Source organism: Danio rerio, chromosome 7 (assembly GCF_052040795.2).
Source record: "Danio rerio strain M-AB ecotype USA chromosome 7, GRCz13ab, whole genome shotgun sequence".
Classification (NCBI taxonomy): Eukaryota; Metazoa; Chordata; class Actinopteri; order Cypriniformes; family Danionidae; genus Danio; species Danio rerio.
The window spans coordinates 75,434,200-75,452,500 of NC_141027.1; the positions used below are offsets into that span (position 1 = coordinate 75,434,200).

The window sequence follows — 18,301 nt, forward strand, 5'->3', positions numbered from 1 at the left end:
TGTTTATGACAGATTTATGTTGTCATGGTAATGTCAACTTGTCTTTACAAAGAGAAAGACAGGTTATGATGTACTTGTTTATGTCAACTTGTTATAAAGACATCTTAAACAATGTCATCTTTAGATTTAAAATGACAACTGAGCTAATGGCACTTAATGACAGTTGTCATAAAATGAGCAAAATTTAATTCATTCGTTCATTCATTCATTTTCCTTTAGCTTAGTCTCTATTTCAAAGGTCACAACAGCTGAATGAACCACAAACTATTCCGGCATATGTTTTATGCAGCATTAGCTCTTACAGCAGTAACCCATTACTGGTAAAGTTATGGCATAAACAAATACATTATGACCTGTCTTTGACCTGTCATGACTACTCGACATTATCAAGACAACAAAACTTGTCATAAATCTGTCATAAACATGATTTTTTAACGAGACCGTTACGATTCTGTCATGATTATTGTTCTGATCGCTTTTTTGAGTGGAAAAAACATTCAGTAAAATGTCAATACTGTGTGAAATAATTTTATAACAATGTCAATATAATATATTTAATCAGGTTTAATGACATTTAAATGTCAAATTAAATTTCAAGGGGTCAAGAAAAAAGTTATGACACAGTTATAATGGCCCCATGACAATCATGTTTATGACAGATTTATGACAAGTTATGATGTACTTGTTTATGTCAACTTTAAACTGACAACTGAGCTAATGACACTTAATGACAGTTATCATAAACATGAGCAAAATCCATTCATAGATTCATTCATTTTCCTTCAGCTTAGTCCCTGATTCATCAGGGGTCACCACAGCGGAATGAATCGCCAACTATATGACAACTGTCATTAAGAGTCATTCGCTCAGTGTCATTTTAAACTCAAAATTGACATTGTTTGAGGAGTCTTTGCTATGGCAACTTCATTCATTCATTCATTTTACTTTGGCTTAGTCTCTATTTCAGAGGTCACCACAGCGGAATGAACCACCAATTATGGCATATGTTTTATACAGCGTTTGCCCTTTCAGCAGTAACCCATTACAGGGAAAGTTATGGCACAAACAAATACATCATATACAGGGCTTAGTCCCTGATTTTACAGGGGTTCCCACAGTGAAATGAATCGCCAACTACTCTGGCATGTGTTTTACTCAGCGAATGCTCTTCCAGCCACAACCCAGTATTGAGAAACACCCACACACTCTCACATTCACACACACACACACACTTATCCAATTCATAGCTCATGTCTTTGGACTGTGGGAGAAACCGAAGCACCTGGAGGAAACCCACACAGGAAGATCACGCAAACTCCACACAGTAATGCCAACTGGCCCAGCCAGGACTCAAACCAGCGACCTTTCATGGGAACCAGCAAGGTCTCATGACAGTCTTATGAACACCCCTTCAAGTAAAGTGTTACCATTTCTTTTAATCAGTGCTCACTCTTATAACAGAGGTTATCTCTACACACTCCTCCATAGCTTGGTGGGCACTGGGAACAGGGACGGCCATGTTGGTACGGTGCTTCCCCGATCCAATTTCCCCTATAAAAAGAGGTCACAGGTTCAGCACGGGTTTGGAAAGTACTGCACAAGCCACACATTTGACTGATCATTGGAAACACATTAAATCACACACTCTCACGGATCTCAATTTAATATAATTTAGCAAAACAATCCCGCCGCTGCCAAATTAAATCGTTAGCTTGGAAAAGAATAGCCGCGTGTTTTCCTTTCCTAGACAAACGTTCATTTACTGTACTTTTCCACTTTCCTCGGGATGAAACGGTTGAAAGGTTTGTTCCATGGGATCGTCAGCAGGAATAGTAATTAGCCATCTGCTGTTTAGTAAATCGATGTCAGGCGGTCTTACTTGGGCGAATAGTTGCAGACGAGATACACGGCGTTCTCCCAGATCTCTCCCCAAACGTTCATACGCGGACACACGTGCACGGCACACCCCACACGATTGGTCGTGGCCCAGACCAGCTGCAAACAAAGAATAACACAGCATTATTAAAGGGATAGTCCTCCAAAACAACGACAATTTCTAAATTCAAGTGGTTCAATAACACTTTAAAATAACAATACATGACTAATGATGTACTAATATGTAAACTAAAGGTTGATATATATATTAAAGTTTCAGAATATATTGCTTTGGTGGCTCAGTGGTTAGCACTGTCGCCTCACAACAAACAAGTCGCTGGTTCAAGTCCCAGCTGGACCAGTTGGCGTTTCTGTGTGGGGTTTGCATGTTCTCCCCGTGTTAGAGTCCAAAGACATGTGGTAGAGGTGAATAGATTAACTAAATTGACCTTCAAGAGTTCACACTTAGCTGATGATTGATAATAAAGCTAGTTTGGCGTGCTGTCCCGGGAGAGAGCCCTGAGCTTATAAGATCCTCGAGCCCTGGGCTCCCTCCAGTTGCAAGGCGAGAGGGGAGTTTGAGCTCAGGTAGATCTCGATGACTCTTCCTCTTGCTTGTTGTAGCTAAGTGTCAGATATGGATGCTGAAAGGTGTACTCAGAGTTTAGCTAAAGTATTTGGATTTATAGTTTAGAGTGCTTGTTTTGGAACTGTGGGAGGAAACCGGAGGACCCGGGGAAAACCCACGCGACCACGGGGAGAACAAGCAAACTCCGCACAGAAATGCCGTCTGGTTTGGAAAGGAATTAAACCTGGGGCATTCTTGCTGTGAGGCAACAGCACTAATCGCTGGCCACCGTGACGCCCATTTGAAAGGAGGGAAAGTAGGGTTGGGTGGGGGGGTTTCTTCAAGGCGAAGATATTGAGATGAGAAAAGTCTGGTTATTTATAGTGAGTTAAGGATCGTCTGATAGGATAATCAGTCATTAGCTAAAGTTGGAACAGCTGTGAACAATAATAAGCACGTGATCCTCTCGAAATTTGTTTATAAATAAACTTCACGTAGTGTGTAAGAGTGATTGTTAGAATGTATGGGTGTTTCCCAGTACTGGGTTGTGGCTGGAAGGGCATCCACTGCATGAAACATATGCCGGAATAGTTGGCTGGTCAGTCCACTATGGTAACCCCTGATTAATAATGGACTAGGCCGAAGGAAAATGAATGAAGGACTGCATTGTTTCGTGTTCAAAACTTCTGTTTAAAACCATTGGTAACACTTTATGCTGCAGATGGTCTCCAGAAAAGTCCACGGGAATATGTTTTCAGAATTAGCCTGGGTTGAAAACAAAAATTAAAATAATAATATTGACCCTAAAACGTTTTTAAAAAAATTTTAAACCAGCCGAAATAAAACAAATAAAACTTTCTTCAGAAGAAAAAATGTTATAGGAAATACTGTGAAAAATTCCTTGCTCTGTTAAACATCATTAAAAAATAAAAATAAAAATGACAGACTTCAGCTGTATAATGGGATCAAATAGCTTTTCCTTCGGCATGCATAAAAGATGCAACTCTCTTTGCTGCTGCTGTTGTTGTTGAAAGCATAAAAAAAGACACCCATATCGGAAGTGTTACTTAGCAGGAAGTATCTCCGTTTTGGAGCAGCGACGGTGGATTGATGGGGCCACAGGGGCCGCCAGATACAGACTGCCCCCTTTCATTCTGCCCTGTAGGCCGGAAAGAGAAGCACCTCAAGTGTGACCAGGCCAGTTTCCTGAAAAAACGTGTGTGATCATTCGCTTCATCCACTCCTGAACATACAAACACAGTAATGCCTGCGTGCAGCCCATTGAGTTGCGGTCGAGAACCTCACTAATTCGCTTAAACACAATAGAGTTCAGCGGGTGCAGCAATGCAGCAGGAGCCAAACAATTTAACTGTCAAATGAAAGGGAAGTGCTTACTCAGACCCTCTTATAGAGTTGAAGTCAGAATTATTAGCCTTTTTTTCTTTTTTAAATATTTCCCAAATGATGTTTAACAGAGCAAGGAAGTTTTAACAGTATTTCAGATAATTTTTTTTTTTTTTTGGAGAAAGTCTTATTTTAGCTAGAATAAAAGCAGTTTTTAATTTTTTTAAACTATTTTAAGGTCAATATTATTAGCCCCCTTAAGCAATATATTTATTTTTGATTGTCTAAAGAACAAACCATCATTATACAATGCAGGCCCGTAGCCAGGGGGGTTCGGTTGGTTCGAAAGACTCACCCTTTACTAACAAAGATCCAAAATTTGTCCCATACATGAGCTCATTTGTCCTATTTTGACTGCTATGCCATCATAAATTTTGAAAATAACCTATCAAAAAATGCTTGAGGACCAAGCTAATCAGGTTTGGCTAATGCAAACAATTATTTTAAGTCCAACATCTATGGAGTCAATCCAGGGCCATATATACTTGCTCTAAACCCAACCAACAGTTTTAAAAAGCAATTCAGAAAAAGAAAAGCCCTAGCCTGGATTCAGTTTTTGTCTCAGGAATTGGCATCATACCACCTTGTAGCGTTCATTTTAAAGATGAAATACAGCCATACATACCTCTGGCTACACAATTCACGCTCTTCAGAAATGTATATAGGGCTACGTTTTCAGAATGAGCCAATGTTGGATTTTTTAATTTTTTTGGTAAACTAAAAAGATTCACTTCATGTTAGAATGGAAACCCGGCTAATGATACCGCAAACTAATCAGTCTCCAAACAGTTTATTCCTGATGGAGGGTTTGGCAGTAAGAAGATGTTGAGGCCCTCCAGACCTCCAAACGCACAGCACGTGAAAACAAAAAGATTTTGGCGGGGATCCCCAAACAACTCTGCGTTCTGGATCTTCAAAGGAATTCGGGTCAAATAGAAAAATGATTCAGGAGTCTGGGAACAGCTTCCAGATGCTCGTGACCTGCTTTCGAGGGCCAGCGAGCTGAGCTAACGTGTATTTTTACAAACTCATCCCAGCCATGAATTAAAGTCTGTTGCTTAAACCCTCTTACTTTGTAACTGTATAATCTTCAATTTTCTCTCTCAAAAACGTTACTTGGCATCTCTTTCCCACTCTGCTTTTGTTTGTGCATCGCATCTGCTTGATCAGCCATGTTAAATATGTTTTGACAGTATCCATATTACATATTTGAATATCATTTCCAATTTTGGCCATCACCAACTCAAGCTCATTCTGATTACGTATCCCTATATACATTTCTGGAGACGGCAAAATACGTCCCGGGAGAGACGTTTTTTTTTGCAGTTTTTGTTTACACTTAAATCCACCAGAGGCCGCTGTCCACTGACTTTCTTGCTGACCAATCAACCGATCCCCCCACCCTTCTCCTTCCCTTAACCCAACCAATAACAATTTAAAAAGCAACGACTGAGTTGCCCACCCCTTTCCTTAAACCCAACCTTTACGGGTCACGAAACACCAAAACACATTTTTTGAGCTGTTGACAGTCGTATATGCGTCCCACACTGCTAAAAACACTATTAGGACACCTATATTTCACTAAAAAGTGTAAATTGGTTGTTTTTGTGTTATTTCAAGCAAATTCGTACTTCCTGTTTGAAACGAATTTTTGAAGCTGCGTCACGGTCATGACATAATAGCGTGTATTCCAGCGTGCAGACTGGACGTCTGTGCCAGAGTGTGTCTTATTACGTCTTACAGTGTGCTGCATTAATGCATGAGTAAGGCTTGGTTCAAACCAATCAGCGCGCTCTATTGTGCAACTTCATTAATATTCATTACTGTCACCGTGTTTTCAGGACAGAGACGCCACGTTGTGTTGGCAAAACAAGCGTGAAGTGTTGCTTTTATAGTTTGCTGCAGTTAAGTTTCGTTTTCATTTTCTCTCTGTGAGAGTTCAGCTGGCGTCACGTGTGGATTAACAGTGTACGCGACGCGCGACAACAATAACTTTCATGTCTAAGGAGGATTATTGTTTACCTGAGAGCTGTTCTCATCTGCAAACGCTGAGATCCAGATTCGCTTATAGTATTCTCTTCATAAAGACGCGGCTCTAGTTGCTGGTGATTGTCCTGTCTCTACAGATTTGGTAAGTGAGCGACCAGTGCTCTTTGTTTATTCAGTTTGCTCGTATCGAACTAAGTTAACTATTGCACCGAGTCACCGAGTGTAAACACGTTAGCATCACAACCAAACTTTAACCTCGTGTAGGGTTTTTACCGCATTTAGTGACCGGAATAACACACGCGGCTTTCTAACGCTACCTGCCGTGTGCATCTAAGTTTCCGGGAAATGCAGAGTTTTTTTTTCTCTCATTCGCCGTGCGGTATCAAACATTGCATGAAAAATACACGCTTAGAGCAATTCCTCGAATCAAATATCTCGTTTGTCGCGAGGGGCATGAATGAATTCCCTGAATGAAAGAGCCAAACTGCAGTTAAAGTCCACCATTTAATAATTTGGCAAATAATTTGACTACAGATGTCCATGTAGGTTAAACACCATCACTTTTATACTGTGTGTGTGTGTGGGTGTGTATTTTGACTCTGAAACTCGCGCGTGCCCAAATAGACACCCCCACACCAAGCCTCTTTTCTTCCTCCGACACTCCCCCCTAAACAGAGCTGGACACGCCCACTTTTCTGACTTTTTCCAAAGTAGAGGTGTGAAAACACCCTGCTGAAACGAGGGGGTTTCATGGCCCTTTAATGTTTTAAAAAGCAATCCAGAAAAAGAAAAGTCCTCCCCTGAGTTTTACCACGTTTTCAGATTTTTTCACCATGTTTTTTACTTGCTTATTTTATTTTCTAGCTTTTGTTTTTGTCTTAGCGGCTTTCTGGAACCCTTCTTCACCAGACTCGGTGAAGCAGAGCGCACAACATCCTCTGTGTAGAATGTTGAGGAAATAATTTAATTGAATCCATTTTGGAATGAGGCTGTAACATAAAAAAATGTGGAAAAAGTGAAACTCTATGAATACTTTCCGGATGCACTGTATGTTACATGACACTGTTTTGGTGGGAGATTAATGAACCCCAGTGGTCAAGGCTGCACTCCATATGCTGCTTCTGCTTTAATGCAGGTCACACATGCTACTTATTAAACTCTGCTGGTGAGGAGAACGGCAGGCTGGCACGTGCACACCTTCGCACGCGAGGTTTCACATCATAAACAAGGTCATGTTGTTTAGTCCCACTGGGATAATTGTTTGTAAACAGACTCACTTGTGTGTAGTGGGTGCACATGGGGCCAGAACAGCGCTCCGGGCACCAAGGGTTGCACTCATGTGGGTAAGGATAAGTGTAGTCCTTCACCTCATCATACCATGCCTGAACATGGTAGGCAGGAGAGCGGTACCTATAAGACGAAAGACACAAAAAAATCCTCTTGTTTCTGTTTTGTACATAATACGCATATACAGTTTATTATTTGCCCTCCTGTGAATTTGTCTTTTTCAAATATTTCCCAAATGATGTTTAACAGAGCAAAGAATTTTTCTCAGTATTTCCTATATTTTTTTCTTCTGGAGAAAGCCTTATTTGATTTCATTTCGGCTAGAACAAAAGCAGTTTTTCTTTTTTTAAAAACATTTTAAGGTCAATATTATTAGCCCCCGTAAGCTATATTTGTTTAGGGTGCTTTCACACCTGTGAATCGATTCAGTTGTTCCGAAGCAGAGATTACAATTGTTACATTGTTGCTCTTTGCTCTTGGAGCGGTTCGCTTTCACATTGCAAAGTTTCTAATCGGACCAAAAGAGCTAAAACAAGTCACGTGCGAGTAAACTCTCCTTACATTGGTTAAAGTGTCAGGGTTTATTTTGCAGCGTCCCGCTCAGCTGTCAGGAGAGGTGGTGGTGTGGTGGTGATTAAAAGGGAGCGCGCACGCGCGACGTGTCTGAGGAGAGATGCGGTGGGGAGTGGTGAGAAGGGTGCGCGACGATGCCTTTTTGAGGACCGGGAGGGAGAAGCGAGATTACCGGGAGATCATCACTCGTTTGCGGGCATCCGGAGATTCGCGAAACTTCGCGCCCTACTCATAATTCTCTCTTCATATAGCCGTAAGCCTATTACATATCCATAAAACACTGTGATATAACCGCGCTCGGATTGGATGGCTTTCTCACTGAAATCGAACCGCTCCAGGGTTCGTTTCAATCGAGCCGAGACCACCTCATTCAAGCGATCTCGGAGCGATTACTTTGGCGCGGAACAGAGCGCGATTACCCTGTTCACATATGCCAAATGAACCGTGCTTACTGGGCAAACGAGATACGTTCCGAAACAAAAGTGTAGGTGTGAAAGCACCCTTAGATTGTTTACAGTAGTGGTTCTCAAACTTTTAACCAAGTACCACCTCAAAAAAAAAATTGTCTCTCCAAGTACCACCAAAATGACCAGTGTTGAAATAAAGTAGCGTAACTGACCAAATTAAGCATCTACAGCACTGCAGAGTTCGAGGCAGAGTCATATTCATATTTATGCAATTTTTTAACAATTTTGTAATATATATTGCATGTACATATGACATATTTGTAAAACTTTTTGAAATCTAAACTTGTATGTAGATTGGTAAGGAGCCCGTTTCTCTCAGAGGATGTCAAGATAAAGTTTTATTCATTCATTCATTCATTTTCTTGTTGGCTTAGTCCCTTTATTAATCCGGGGTCGACAAAGCGGAATGAACCGCCAACTTATCCAGCAAGTTTTTATGCAGCAGATGCCCTTCCAGCCGCAACCCATCTCTGGGAAACATTCACACACACATTAACACACACTCATACACTAAGGACAATTTAGCCTACCCAATTCACTTGTACCGCATGTCTTTGGACTGTTGGGGAAACCGGAGCGCCGGAGGAAACCCACGCGAAGGCAGGGAGAACATGCAAACTCCACACAGAAACGCCAACTGAGCCAAGGCTCGAACCAGCAACCCAGCGACCTTCTCGCTGTGAGGCGACAGCACTACCTACTGCGCCACTGCCTCAACCTCTGAAGTTTTATTTATGGAAAAAATTCAAAAGCACTGCAGAGTTTGGGTGGTCTGTATTTGTCTGAGATAATTAACCTACTGAAGTTATATTCCATACAAAATATAAAAACTGATTGGTCGGTTCTTGTCACGGGACTCGCGATGCAGCATTCTGAAAAATTAAGATTTTAAGGCATCAGATTTTAAAGATTTTTAAGTTTTTAACTGAGTACGCCTGGAATATGCAAGTGCGTCATGCTGGAGTTCTCAATCATTTTACTAGCCTGTGGGTTAAATTTTGATGCTCAGCTGACCGTGATGTAACAAGAGAATACGGTCATTTTTCAAAATAAACGATTTTTCAAAATAAATGATCGTTCAGTCTTAGATAATAAATAAATTAGAACTAACTGATGATTTTTTTTTGTGCGGCCCATTACTAATTAATCTATAGACCGGTGCCAGTCTGTGGCCCAAGTGTTGGGGACCACTGTTCTAGCACGTATCTGCTCTTCAAGCACCACGCACCTTTTTTTCTATTTTTCTAGTTCTGCATCATTTTAATTGATTTTTAGCAGCTGATGACTCTATGCACTAAAGTAAACAGTCTAAGCACAGCCTTTTGATGGTAGGCTTTAGAGAACAGCCAATGCTGATCACATTGATGTTATGGTACACATAGAATGATTAAAATTGTATTCATTGTTTCTTTCATTACTCAGTGATTCCTCCGCGTACACGTACCACAGTTTGAGAACCACTGGTCTACAGAACAAACCATCATTATAAAATGATTTGCCTAATTTACCTAGTTAAGCCTTTAAATGTCACTTTAAACTGAATACTAGTATGTTGAAAAATATCCAGTCAAATATTATGTGCTGTCATCATGACAAAGACAAGGTAAATCAGTTACTAGAAATGAGTTACTAATAATTCAGAGGGGCTAATAATTCTGACAACTGACTATATATATATATATATATATATATATATATATATATATATATATATATATATATATATATATATATATATATATATATATATATATATATATTTATTTATTTTATTTATTTATTTATTTTTTTTTATACAACAGTTCTGTCTGGTTCTGATTTGGCTGATAGCCGTGATATATTTAAGTAATATCAGCACCCGTACAGCCTCTTTACCCTTTGTGTATTACTCCGCCCACACACAACCAGCAAAAAGCAGACACTACAGATCTAAAGTTTAAAAGATGCTTGCTCAGCTGTTTAACTGTCAGCTTATGATTTGAATCCAACTCGGAAGAAAGTAGTTCCCCATACAAAAGGGTTTTTGAGACTTTCCATGTTTTTATATACACAATTATACCGTCAAACTGTTGTATAAAAGGCTGGCGGGGGTTAATGTCAAGCCCTGATTATATATATGAGCAATATCACACTCGTAGCGGTGCGATATGGCTGTATGTCGGCACTGGTGCGGGCACTAAGGCACACGCCTCCCACCATTGCCTATATACAGCCATATCGCACTGCTACGAGTGTGATATTGCTCATATATATAATCAGGGCTTGACATTAACCCCCGCCAGCCTGGCAAATGCCTAGCAAATGCGGTAGGCCAGTGGTTTTCAAACTGTGGTACGTGTACCACTAGTGGTACACAGGCTTCCTTCTAGTGGTACGCGGAGGAATGAAATATGCCATATACATGCTACACATATTTAAGAATTTATCAAAAATGATGTATATAATATGCCATATATGACATATAGCCTATATTTCTGAGGTAATCTGCCATGTTTTTTAACTGTGCAGAGTTGCAGCTGCTTTCCTGGGCCTACTACGCTACTGTATTTCAACACTGCTCATTTTGGTGGTAGTTGGAGAGACATTTTTTTTCTGAGGTGGTACTTGATGAAAAAAGTTTGAGAACCTCTGCGGTAGGCTATTTCAGTTGTGGCAGGTTAGACAGACACTCCCACTAGCCACTTTGGCTAGCTGAAAACATTTTTTCAATTGCCAGAGCTGCCTTGTCCCTAAAGATTCCAATTTTAGTTTAAGACCGTTTGTCAATATGGGCGCAAATGTGCTCTTAGAATCCAGAAGCAGCTCGATTGATAACTGTCCACGCAAGCAAAAGACAGCAGGTGAACACTCTACCGAATAAGAGGATGATTGTCAATCGAGCTGAATGTGAACAGTTATCAATCGAGCTGCTTCTGGATTCTAAGAACAGCTTTTTCCCCAGAGCTGTCTCCCTTTTGAACACTGCTTCCCCTACCCCCCCAATACACCCTTCACTCTCCTCTAACTTATACTCCTCACAATCACTGCACTGTTTAACATTTGCACATTTAAAACTTGCACATGTTCATTGTACTGATTGACTTATTTGAACTGTACACACCCACTGCACATGGACATTGGTAATTATGTACACACTCACTATACATATACATTTGTAATCATGTTTATCTATCTGCACACTTCTGATTATTAATAGCAATCTGTACATATATTCATTGTAAATCTCTGTTCATAGCTAATACAACCTGTTTATAATGTTGATAGTACATCCGTCTGTAAATATCATCATAGTTTTTCTATAACTGCACTTTATAACTTATACCTGTATCCTGCACTTGCTGCTTTTGCACTGCTGGTTAGACCTAAACTGCATTTCGCTGCATTGTACTTGTACATGTGTAATGATAATACAGTTCGATCTAATCTAATCTAATTTAAAAAATCAGGCGCACAGTGAGACAGGCGATCCGTATGGAAGGCCAAATGAGGCTTAACCCAAAAAAAGCCATTTTTGCGCAGATTTGGAACTTCAAAACGGTGTGATTTCGGTGTTTGCACTGCAAAACGCAATAATTTTTACCATCTTTTTGTCTTAAATGCTGAAAATACTTTTTTTAAAAACATTTTTGTTCAAAAAGGTGGATGTACACAGCTGCTTTTAGCTTGTTTTTACACATTTTTTTTTAATTGTGGCAAGGAAATAATTAGTTTGGTGTGTCCAGAGAAAAAAAACAGGTAAATCCTTAGTGTTGAGCCCTAAAAAGTGTAATGAAAAAAGTTAAGGAGGCATGTGGACATAACATCATTTAAATCAAGTAGTTCAAACATGCCAAAGTCAAATGCATATAAAATATATTTTTCTAACAACAAAATTGTGGCTAGTGAAAATATCAGGTGGCTAGTAATGTTGGAAAACTACTAGCCACAATGGCTGGTGATCAAAAAAGTTAGTGTCAAGCCCTGTATGTATATACTCATACACTGAAAAAAAAAAGTGTTGCATGCAAAACTGTTGCAAACAATTTATTTGTGTTGAATTTATACAAACACATTAAGTTTAATAATGTTCAACCTAATTTGTTTGTTTAAATTTAGCCCAAATAAATTGTTTACAACTACTTAAAGTAAAAAAAATGAGTAAATCCAAGGAATCATCTTTGAAGAATTTTTTTCAGTGTACCTTCCCCAGTGCACTGCCAGATTCTGCCCGATGGACATCAGTAGATCCTGAGGTCCATGTTCCCATTGGCACTGCTCCGCCCAAGAAGTCGCTGACCTCTCCAATTCATCATCCCAAATCTGCCCATACACACACACACACACAACGCAATTTAAGTTACTCCAGCAGAACCCACCATGTCCATAATTCCCATATATTTGCACCGAGGCTTTAGCAAAATACTGAACATGCTGAGTTTTATTCCCAGATAATTCCCTTCACCTTCTTCTGACTCCTCATCTTCACTATTGAGCTGGGAATCAGGCCCAATACAACTAAAATATTGGCTACACGCACGCACATCAGAGCTTGGCCTCCATCCATTGTAAATCCCCAGCAATCAGGGTTAAATGAAACAAATTTCCCTCAACTTATTTCTCCACCTGAGCAGAAAGAAAACTCGGCCGGCCTGAGGATCTCAGTAAATTTCCAACAGCATGATGGTTACAAGCGCTCACACATTCTGTAGCCTCAGTTCAGAAGGTGTCGTTTGGGACGAGGCCACGTTTCTGAAGCCCTTACTTGTTCATTGAGGCCTGGCAGGGGTTCGGAAACCCCTGCTTGTGGTAGACTCCTGTCTTTCTACATTAACCATGACCTCTTGCTCTTCATTTCTTTCTATTAAGAAAGTACATCAGCATTTAGCTCATGTTCAGTGTGCAAAGCTACACAAGAAATAGCGACTTCCCTAACTTGCCTACTTATTTAAGCCTTTAAATGTCACTTTAAGCTGAATTCTACTATCTTAAAAAATATTCTAGTCATATAATGTGTACTGTCATCATGGCAAACATAAAAGAAATCAGTTATTACTGTCGTATTTGCTCAAATGGGTCTGCATCATGGCTCGTGTATAAGCAGCCGGTTTAGTCTCAGTGTAATTGTCTCTGCAGTAAAGCACACCTCAGCACACTTTCCTCTCTACCTCCCAATGAGTTAAACAGGATTACACTTGTAAAATCAACATGTCTCTTCCCATGAAGCCTGTATTTGGCATTTGCACAAACCTAAAGATATTTACTGCGCTAGAACAGATGACTGATGCTAACACAATATGCAATTAGTTTAAAACAGGGTCATTAACACGGAGCAGAGTGCTGGTTTTGTGTTCCACATGTGTGGTCGATATAAAAAAAAGGCTTGGGTGCAGACTTACCTCATTGAACCTCTGTTCTAAAATCTAGTGAACTGCATAGACTGTTATCTTTGAAGTGGGCATTTACTCAACCTAGATTTCAAATGAAAACTCTGTGTTTTGCTTGTTCATTTACACAACACAAGCATTTGGAGGTTTTTGAAAAGTAAAACCTGGCGCCCCCTAAAACCAATGGATTTACACATTTTTTAAAAGCGACACCACTTTTTTTTTTTTTTGAAAATAGGTTTATTTTACCACATCTATAGAGATAAACGACTCAGTTTAACCATTATTGAATCTATTCAGCCGATCTCTGGGCCTGGCGAAAGTACTTTTAGCTTAGCTTAGCATAAGCCATTGAATCGGATTAGACCATTAGCATCTAACTCAAAAATGACCAAAGAGTTTTGATAAGTTCACTATCTAAAGCTTGACTTTTATGAATGTAGTTGCATTGTGTATTGCCAAAACAGTCCTCAGCTAGGTAACTTTAATGTTGATTATATTAATGTTAACTTAGCCAATTTTCAGTCACTGTGTAATATAATTGTGTCTGCTGCAGCAAAGCTCCTTAATTCATACACTAGAATTTAGTTCCTAGATTTATCGGCCTAGAAAATAGCAACTTTTCATTTACCGTCAATCTTAGTAGACAATGTAGCTACAGAAGATTCAATCTTTGAATAGGAAAACAATCAAAGGCTCATTTTTTGAACAAGACGCTAATGGTCTAATACTTTTAGCTTAGCATAAGTCATTGAATCGGATTAGACCATTAGCATCTTTTTTATAAGTTTACCATTTAAAGCTTGACTCTTATGAATGTAGTTACATTGTGTATCGCATAGCAGTACCCATCTAGGTAACTTTAATGTTGCTTATATTAATGTTAACTTAACCAATTTTCAAGCACTGTATAATATTGTGTCTGCTGCAGCAAAGCTCCTTGATTTATACGCCAGAATGTTCCTAGCTTTAACAGCCTAAAAAATAGCAACTTTTTATTTTCCGTCAGTCTTAGTACACAATGTAGCTACAGAAGATTTAAGCTTTAAATAGGAAAACTATCAAAAAAGCTCATTTTTTGAGCAAGATAATAATGGTCTAATCCGATTCAATTATCTATGCTAAGCTAAGCTAAAAGTGCTCCCAGACCTGAAAATAAGCTGAATGTATTAAAAAATGCTAAAACTCAAGTGTTTTACACTAAAGAAGTAGTAAACGAGTATATTAAAAAAAGAGGAGTGTTCCTTCAAGTAAAGTCAGTATAATCTTATTCTCTACCTTTTGAAACAATCGCAGGGTATGTAGCACAACTGTAATGTAGGTGACTTGCAAGTCTTTATCTCAGATTATATTTCTTTCTTGATTTCCTAGTTAGAGGGGGGGGAATAAGTATTTAACGTGTCGTGTTTTTTCCTGGGAGTAATATTTCTAAAGGAGCTGTTGACATGAAGTTGAACCAGATTTTGGTGAAAACCCAAACAATACAAACATAAAGAGAAAACAAACAAAATCTGAAAAATGAGTTGTGTGTAATAACAACGCAATGACACAAGGAGAAAGAGCTGAACTACTGAAATGTATTTAATACTTTATATAAAAGGCTTTTTTTGGTGATGGCAGCTTAGGGTGCTTTCACACTTGGTTAATTTGCCTGGACCGTACCCAAGTTCGATTGTCTTCCCCTGCCACCTCCTCGGTTGGTTTGTGTTCACACTGTCTTTTTTCCTTCTGAACCCTGGTACGCTTGCGTCATCAAGCTGCTGTTTTGTTTACGGCCGCTGCTAGATGACGGTCACGAAAGCAAGCGCCGAAATGGAAAGACTTCAGCACATCGCGGTCATTCTGCTTTAACTGAAGCTTTTGATTTTGGACATATAGAAAGCGACTCGCGTCTATCTGCCGCAAACATATTCTAAACATTCAGAACATCACACAGAGTCTGCAGAAGCTGTTTTTGGAGGAGACAAGCAGACATCACTGTGTATCACTGTGTTTGCCCTGGCTCAGTCCCGCGTGTGTCACCAAGGTACGAAACGTGACACACACACACACACACACGCACACACACACAAATGTTATGAAAACGATAGTTTGTTGTACAGTTTGCGGTTCACTTCCGTGATTTGGTACGATTGCATTCACATTAGAAGTGAACCGTACCAGAGTTCGCATGAACCGTACCCCAGACCACCTCTTTCAGGCGGACTCGGGTACGGTTCACGGGTGCACACCCGAGTTCAGAAGACACATTCACACTAGCTAAACGCACCGTACTCTGATGTCAAATGAACCCGGGTGCGGACCAAAAGTGCTAGTGTGAAAGCACCCTTAAAGACACCTCAAATGGAGAATGAAGGCTCATGCATTGCTCAGGTGTGAGTTTTTCACAGACTTCAACAGAGTGTAGAAATCTTGATGGTTCTGTGGGTCTTGTCTATCAAATCTGAGCTTTATTTGGGATTTTCTATTGGATTTAAGTCAGGTGATTGGCTAGGCCATTCTACAGCTTGATTTTCTTTCTCTGAAAGCATTTGAGAGTTTCTTGTCTGTGTTTTATCTACTCTGGTTTCATCTTCAACCTCCTGCTAATGTAGATGTTGGACTGAAGCAGCTGATATTCATTTACAACGATGAAGGGCAGAGAGTTGCTGAAGAACTAGAGATTTCAGCTGCTGTCTGGGCTTTCCATGCCTTTCTGCACCATCCTTTCTTCATGTGTTTAATACATTTTTAAAAATTTATTACACATAACTTAATTTGTTAACTAATTCGTTTTGCGCATAAATATTTCTTTGGTTATTACAAACAAGTCAACAGCACCTTCAGAAATATGTTTTCTGAGAAAAATGGTGAAATGTTCATGTGTATTTTCGAGTGTAAACTGTGTTGAATTCTCACCATGTACTCCATGTTGGACGCGGTCGGGTAAACCTCTCCTCTCAGCTTGTTGTGCAGCTTCAGGATCTCCTCTCGGTCTGACCACTCGATGGCTCTGCGGGTTCGGACAGGAGCGTCGGGTTTAGTGCTGTTGGGTTCTAGCTCCTCCTGATAGCGCTGCATTAACTGTCTGAGCTCCAGGGAATCGGGGAGGAAGAGCGAAGCAGCCAAACTGACTCCCAGAAACAGCAGAGCGATGGAAACCAGAGCGTGCATTGCAGCGTTGATGATTTCAGGCCCGGACTCTACAGTAGACTGAAGACTCTGTTCTCAAATATCTGCAAGGAAATATGGTTTCCATGAGAGGAGAAGTGTTGGGAAAGTTGTTGGAGCAAAAGCTGGATGGTAAACACACGTTCATTTGTTTACTCACAAAGAGACAGAAGGGCTTTAAAGAGGAATTTCATTAATCACACTTGCGTTATGACTAAACATTCACCATAAATAGATGAACACAAGCACAATCCATTAACAACAAGCACTAGTGATGAATCTGAGAACTGATGTTTTGGAACTGCAGTAACTGCTCATGTTCTTTGAATGCATGCTTGTCTATTAAACCCTATAATCGGTTAACATGTCATTTTGTATTAGGTAAGCTTCATTTTTACAAAAATACGATTGATATGAATCACATTAATGGCGGCACGGTGGCTGAGTGGTTAGCACTGTCGCCTCACAGCACGATAGCCATTGCACTGATGAACCAGTAGGTCTGTTTGATCTCAGAACTTCATTTAATATCCTGAGATGACGAAGTGTGCAGTTCATTAGCGACAAGAAGCGAATGGAATTAATCGGCAGCTCTTTCATTCACACATTTATCACAGCAGATCCCTCTGTGTCCCTGACTGACTTTCTCCAGGAATGGAAATATCCAGGATTGGACAGCGGCTGCAGGCTGGGCCTTTGAGTTATTTATTGGGGGGGGGGGAGGTGAAGGAGAAAAGTGGACATTTCTGGCACACTTGTAGACGTCTAAACTGCAATGAACTCAGTGAAACACTGTATATATATAAATAAAAAAATAAAATAAAATAAAATAAAAAAAAGCACACACAATCGATTTTTGTTAGGGCAACATAAAGGAATTAAGTTTGCTTATTAGTTTTTACAAATTTAAGTGAACTGAACTTAAAACAGTTAAGTTGTTTCACCAAAAAACTCTAGAATTTTGTTGTTTCTGCTCATTTTAATGATAACTATGATGATTAGCTTATATTTTTCCCATACACTTTTACATGTAGTGAAATTAGACCCTGATATATAAGTCCAATATGGTCTGATAGTATAAAAGTCTGATAATATGCAAGTCCAATATAGTCCGATAGTATATAAATCTGATAGTATATAAGTCTGATATAGTCCGATAGTATAAAAGTCTGATAATATATAAGTCCGATATAGTACAATAGTATATAAGTCAGAAATAGTCCGATAGTATATAAGTCTGATATAGTTGGATAGTATATAAGTCTGATATAGTTCAATAGTATAAGTGTGATATAGTCTAATAATATATAAGTCTGATGTAGTCCAATAGTACACAAGTCCGATATAGTCCGATAGTACAAAAGTCAAATAGTTTATAGGTCCGATACTATATAAGTCAGAGATAGTACAGTAGTATGTAAGTCAGATAGTATATAAGTCCGATATAGTCCGTTAGTTTATAAGTCTGATACAGTCCGATAGTATAAAAGTCTGATAAAATAAAAGTTCAACAGAATATAAGTCCGATATAGTTCAATAGTATACAAGTCTCATAGTATATAAGTCAGATATAGTCCGATAGTATATAAGTAAGATAGTATATAAGTCCAAATAGTCCGATAGTA

At 39.4% G+C, this 18,301-nt stretch overlaps 1 protein-coding gene across 3 annotated transcripts in view; it reads right to left on the reverse strand.

The window, feature by feature from the left end:
- Nucleotides 1-18,301, reverse strand: part of crispld2 (cysteine-rich secretory protein LCCL domain containing 2) — a 49,162-nt gene that overhangs the window by 27,301 nt on the left and 3,560 nt on the right. For all 3 annotated transcript variants that reach the window (XR_015496516.1, XR_015496515.1, XM_087262262.1), the window contains exons 2-6: nt 16,425-16,741; nt 12,344-12,462; nt 7,114-7,246; nt 1,880-1,995; nt 1,451-1,551 (exon numbers count right to left, since the gene is read on the reverse strand). Coding sequence is in view for 1 of the 3 variants with exons in the window: in XM_087262262.1 (XP_087118388.1) it covers nt 1,451-1,551; nt 1,880-1,995; nt 7,114-7,246; nt 12,344-12,462; nt 16,425-16,679 (724 nt within the window). In the remaining 2 variants the exon portion in view is untranslated. The remainder of the gene's footprint in view (nt 1-1,450; nt 1,552-1,879; nt 1,996-7,113; nt 7,247-12,343; nt 12,463-16,424; nt 16,742-18,301) is intronic.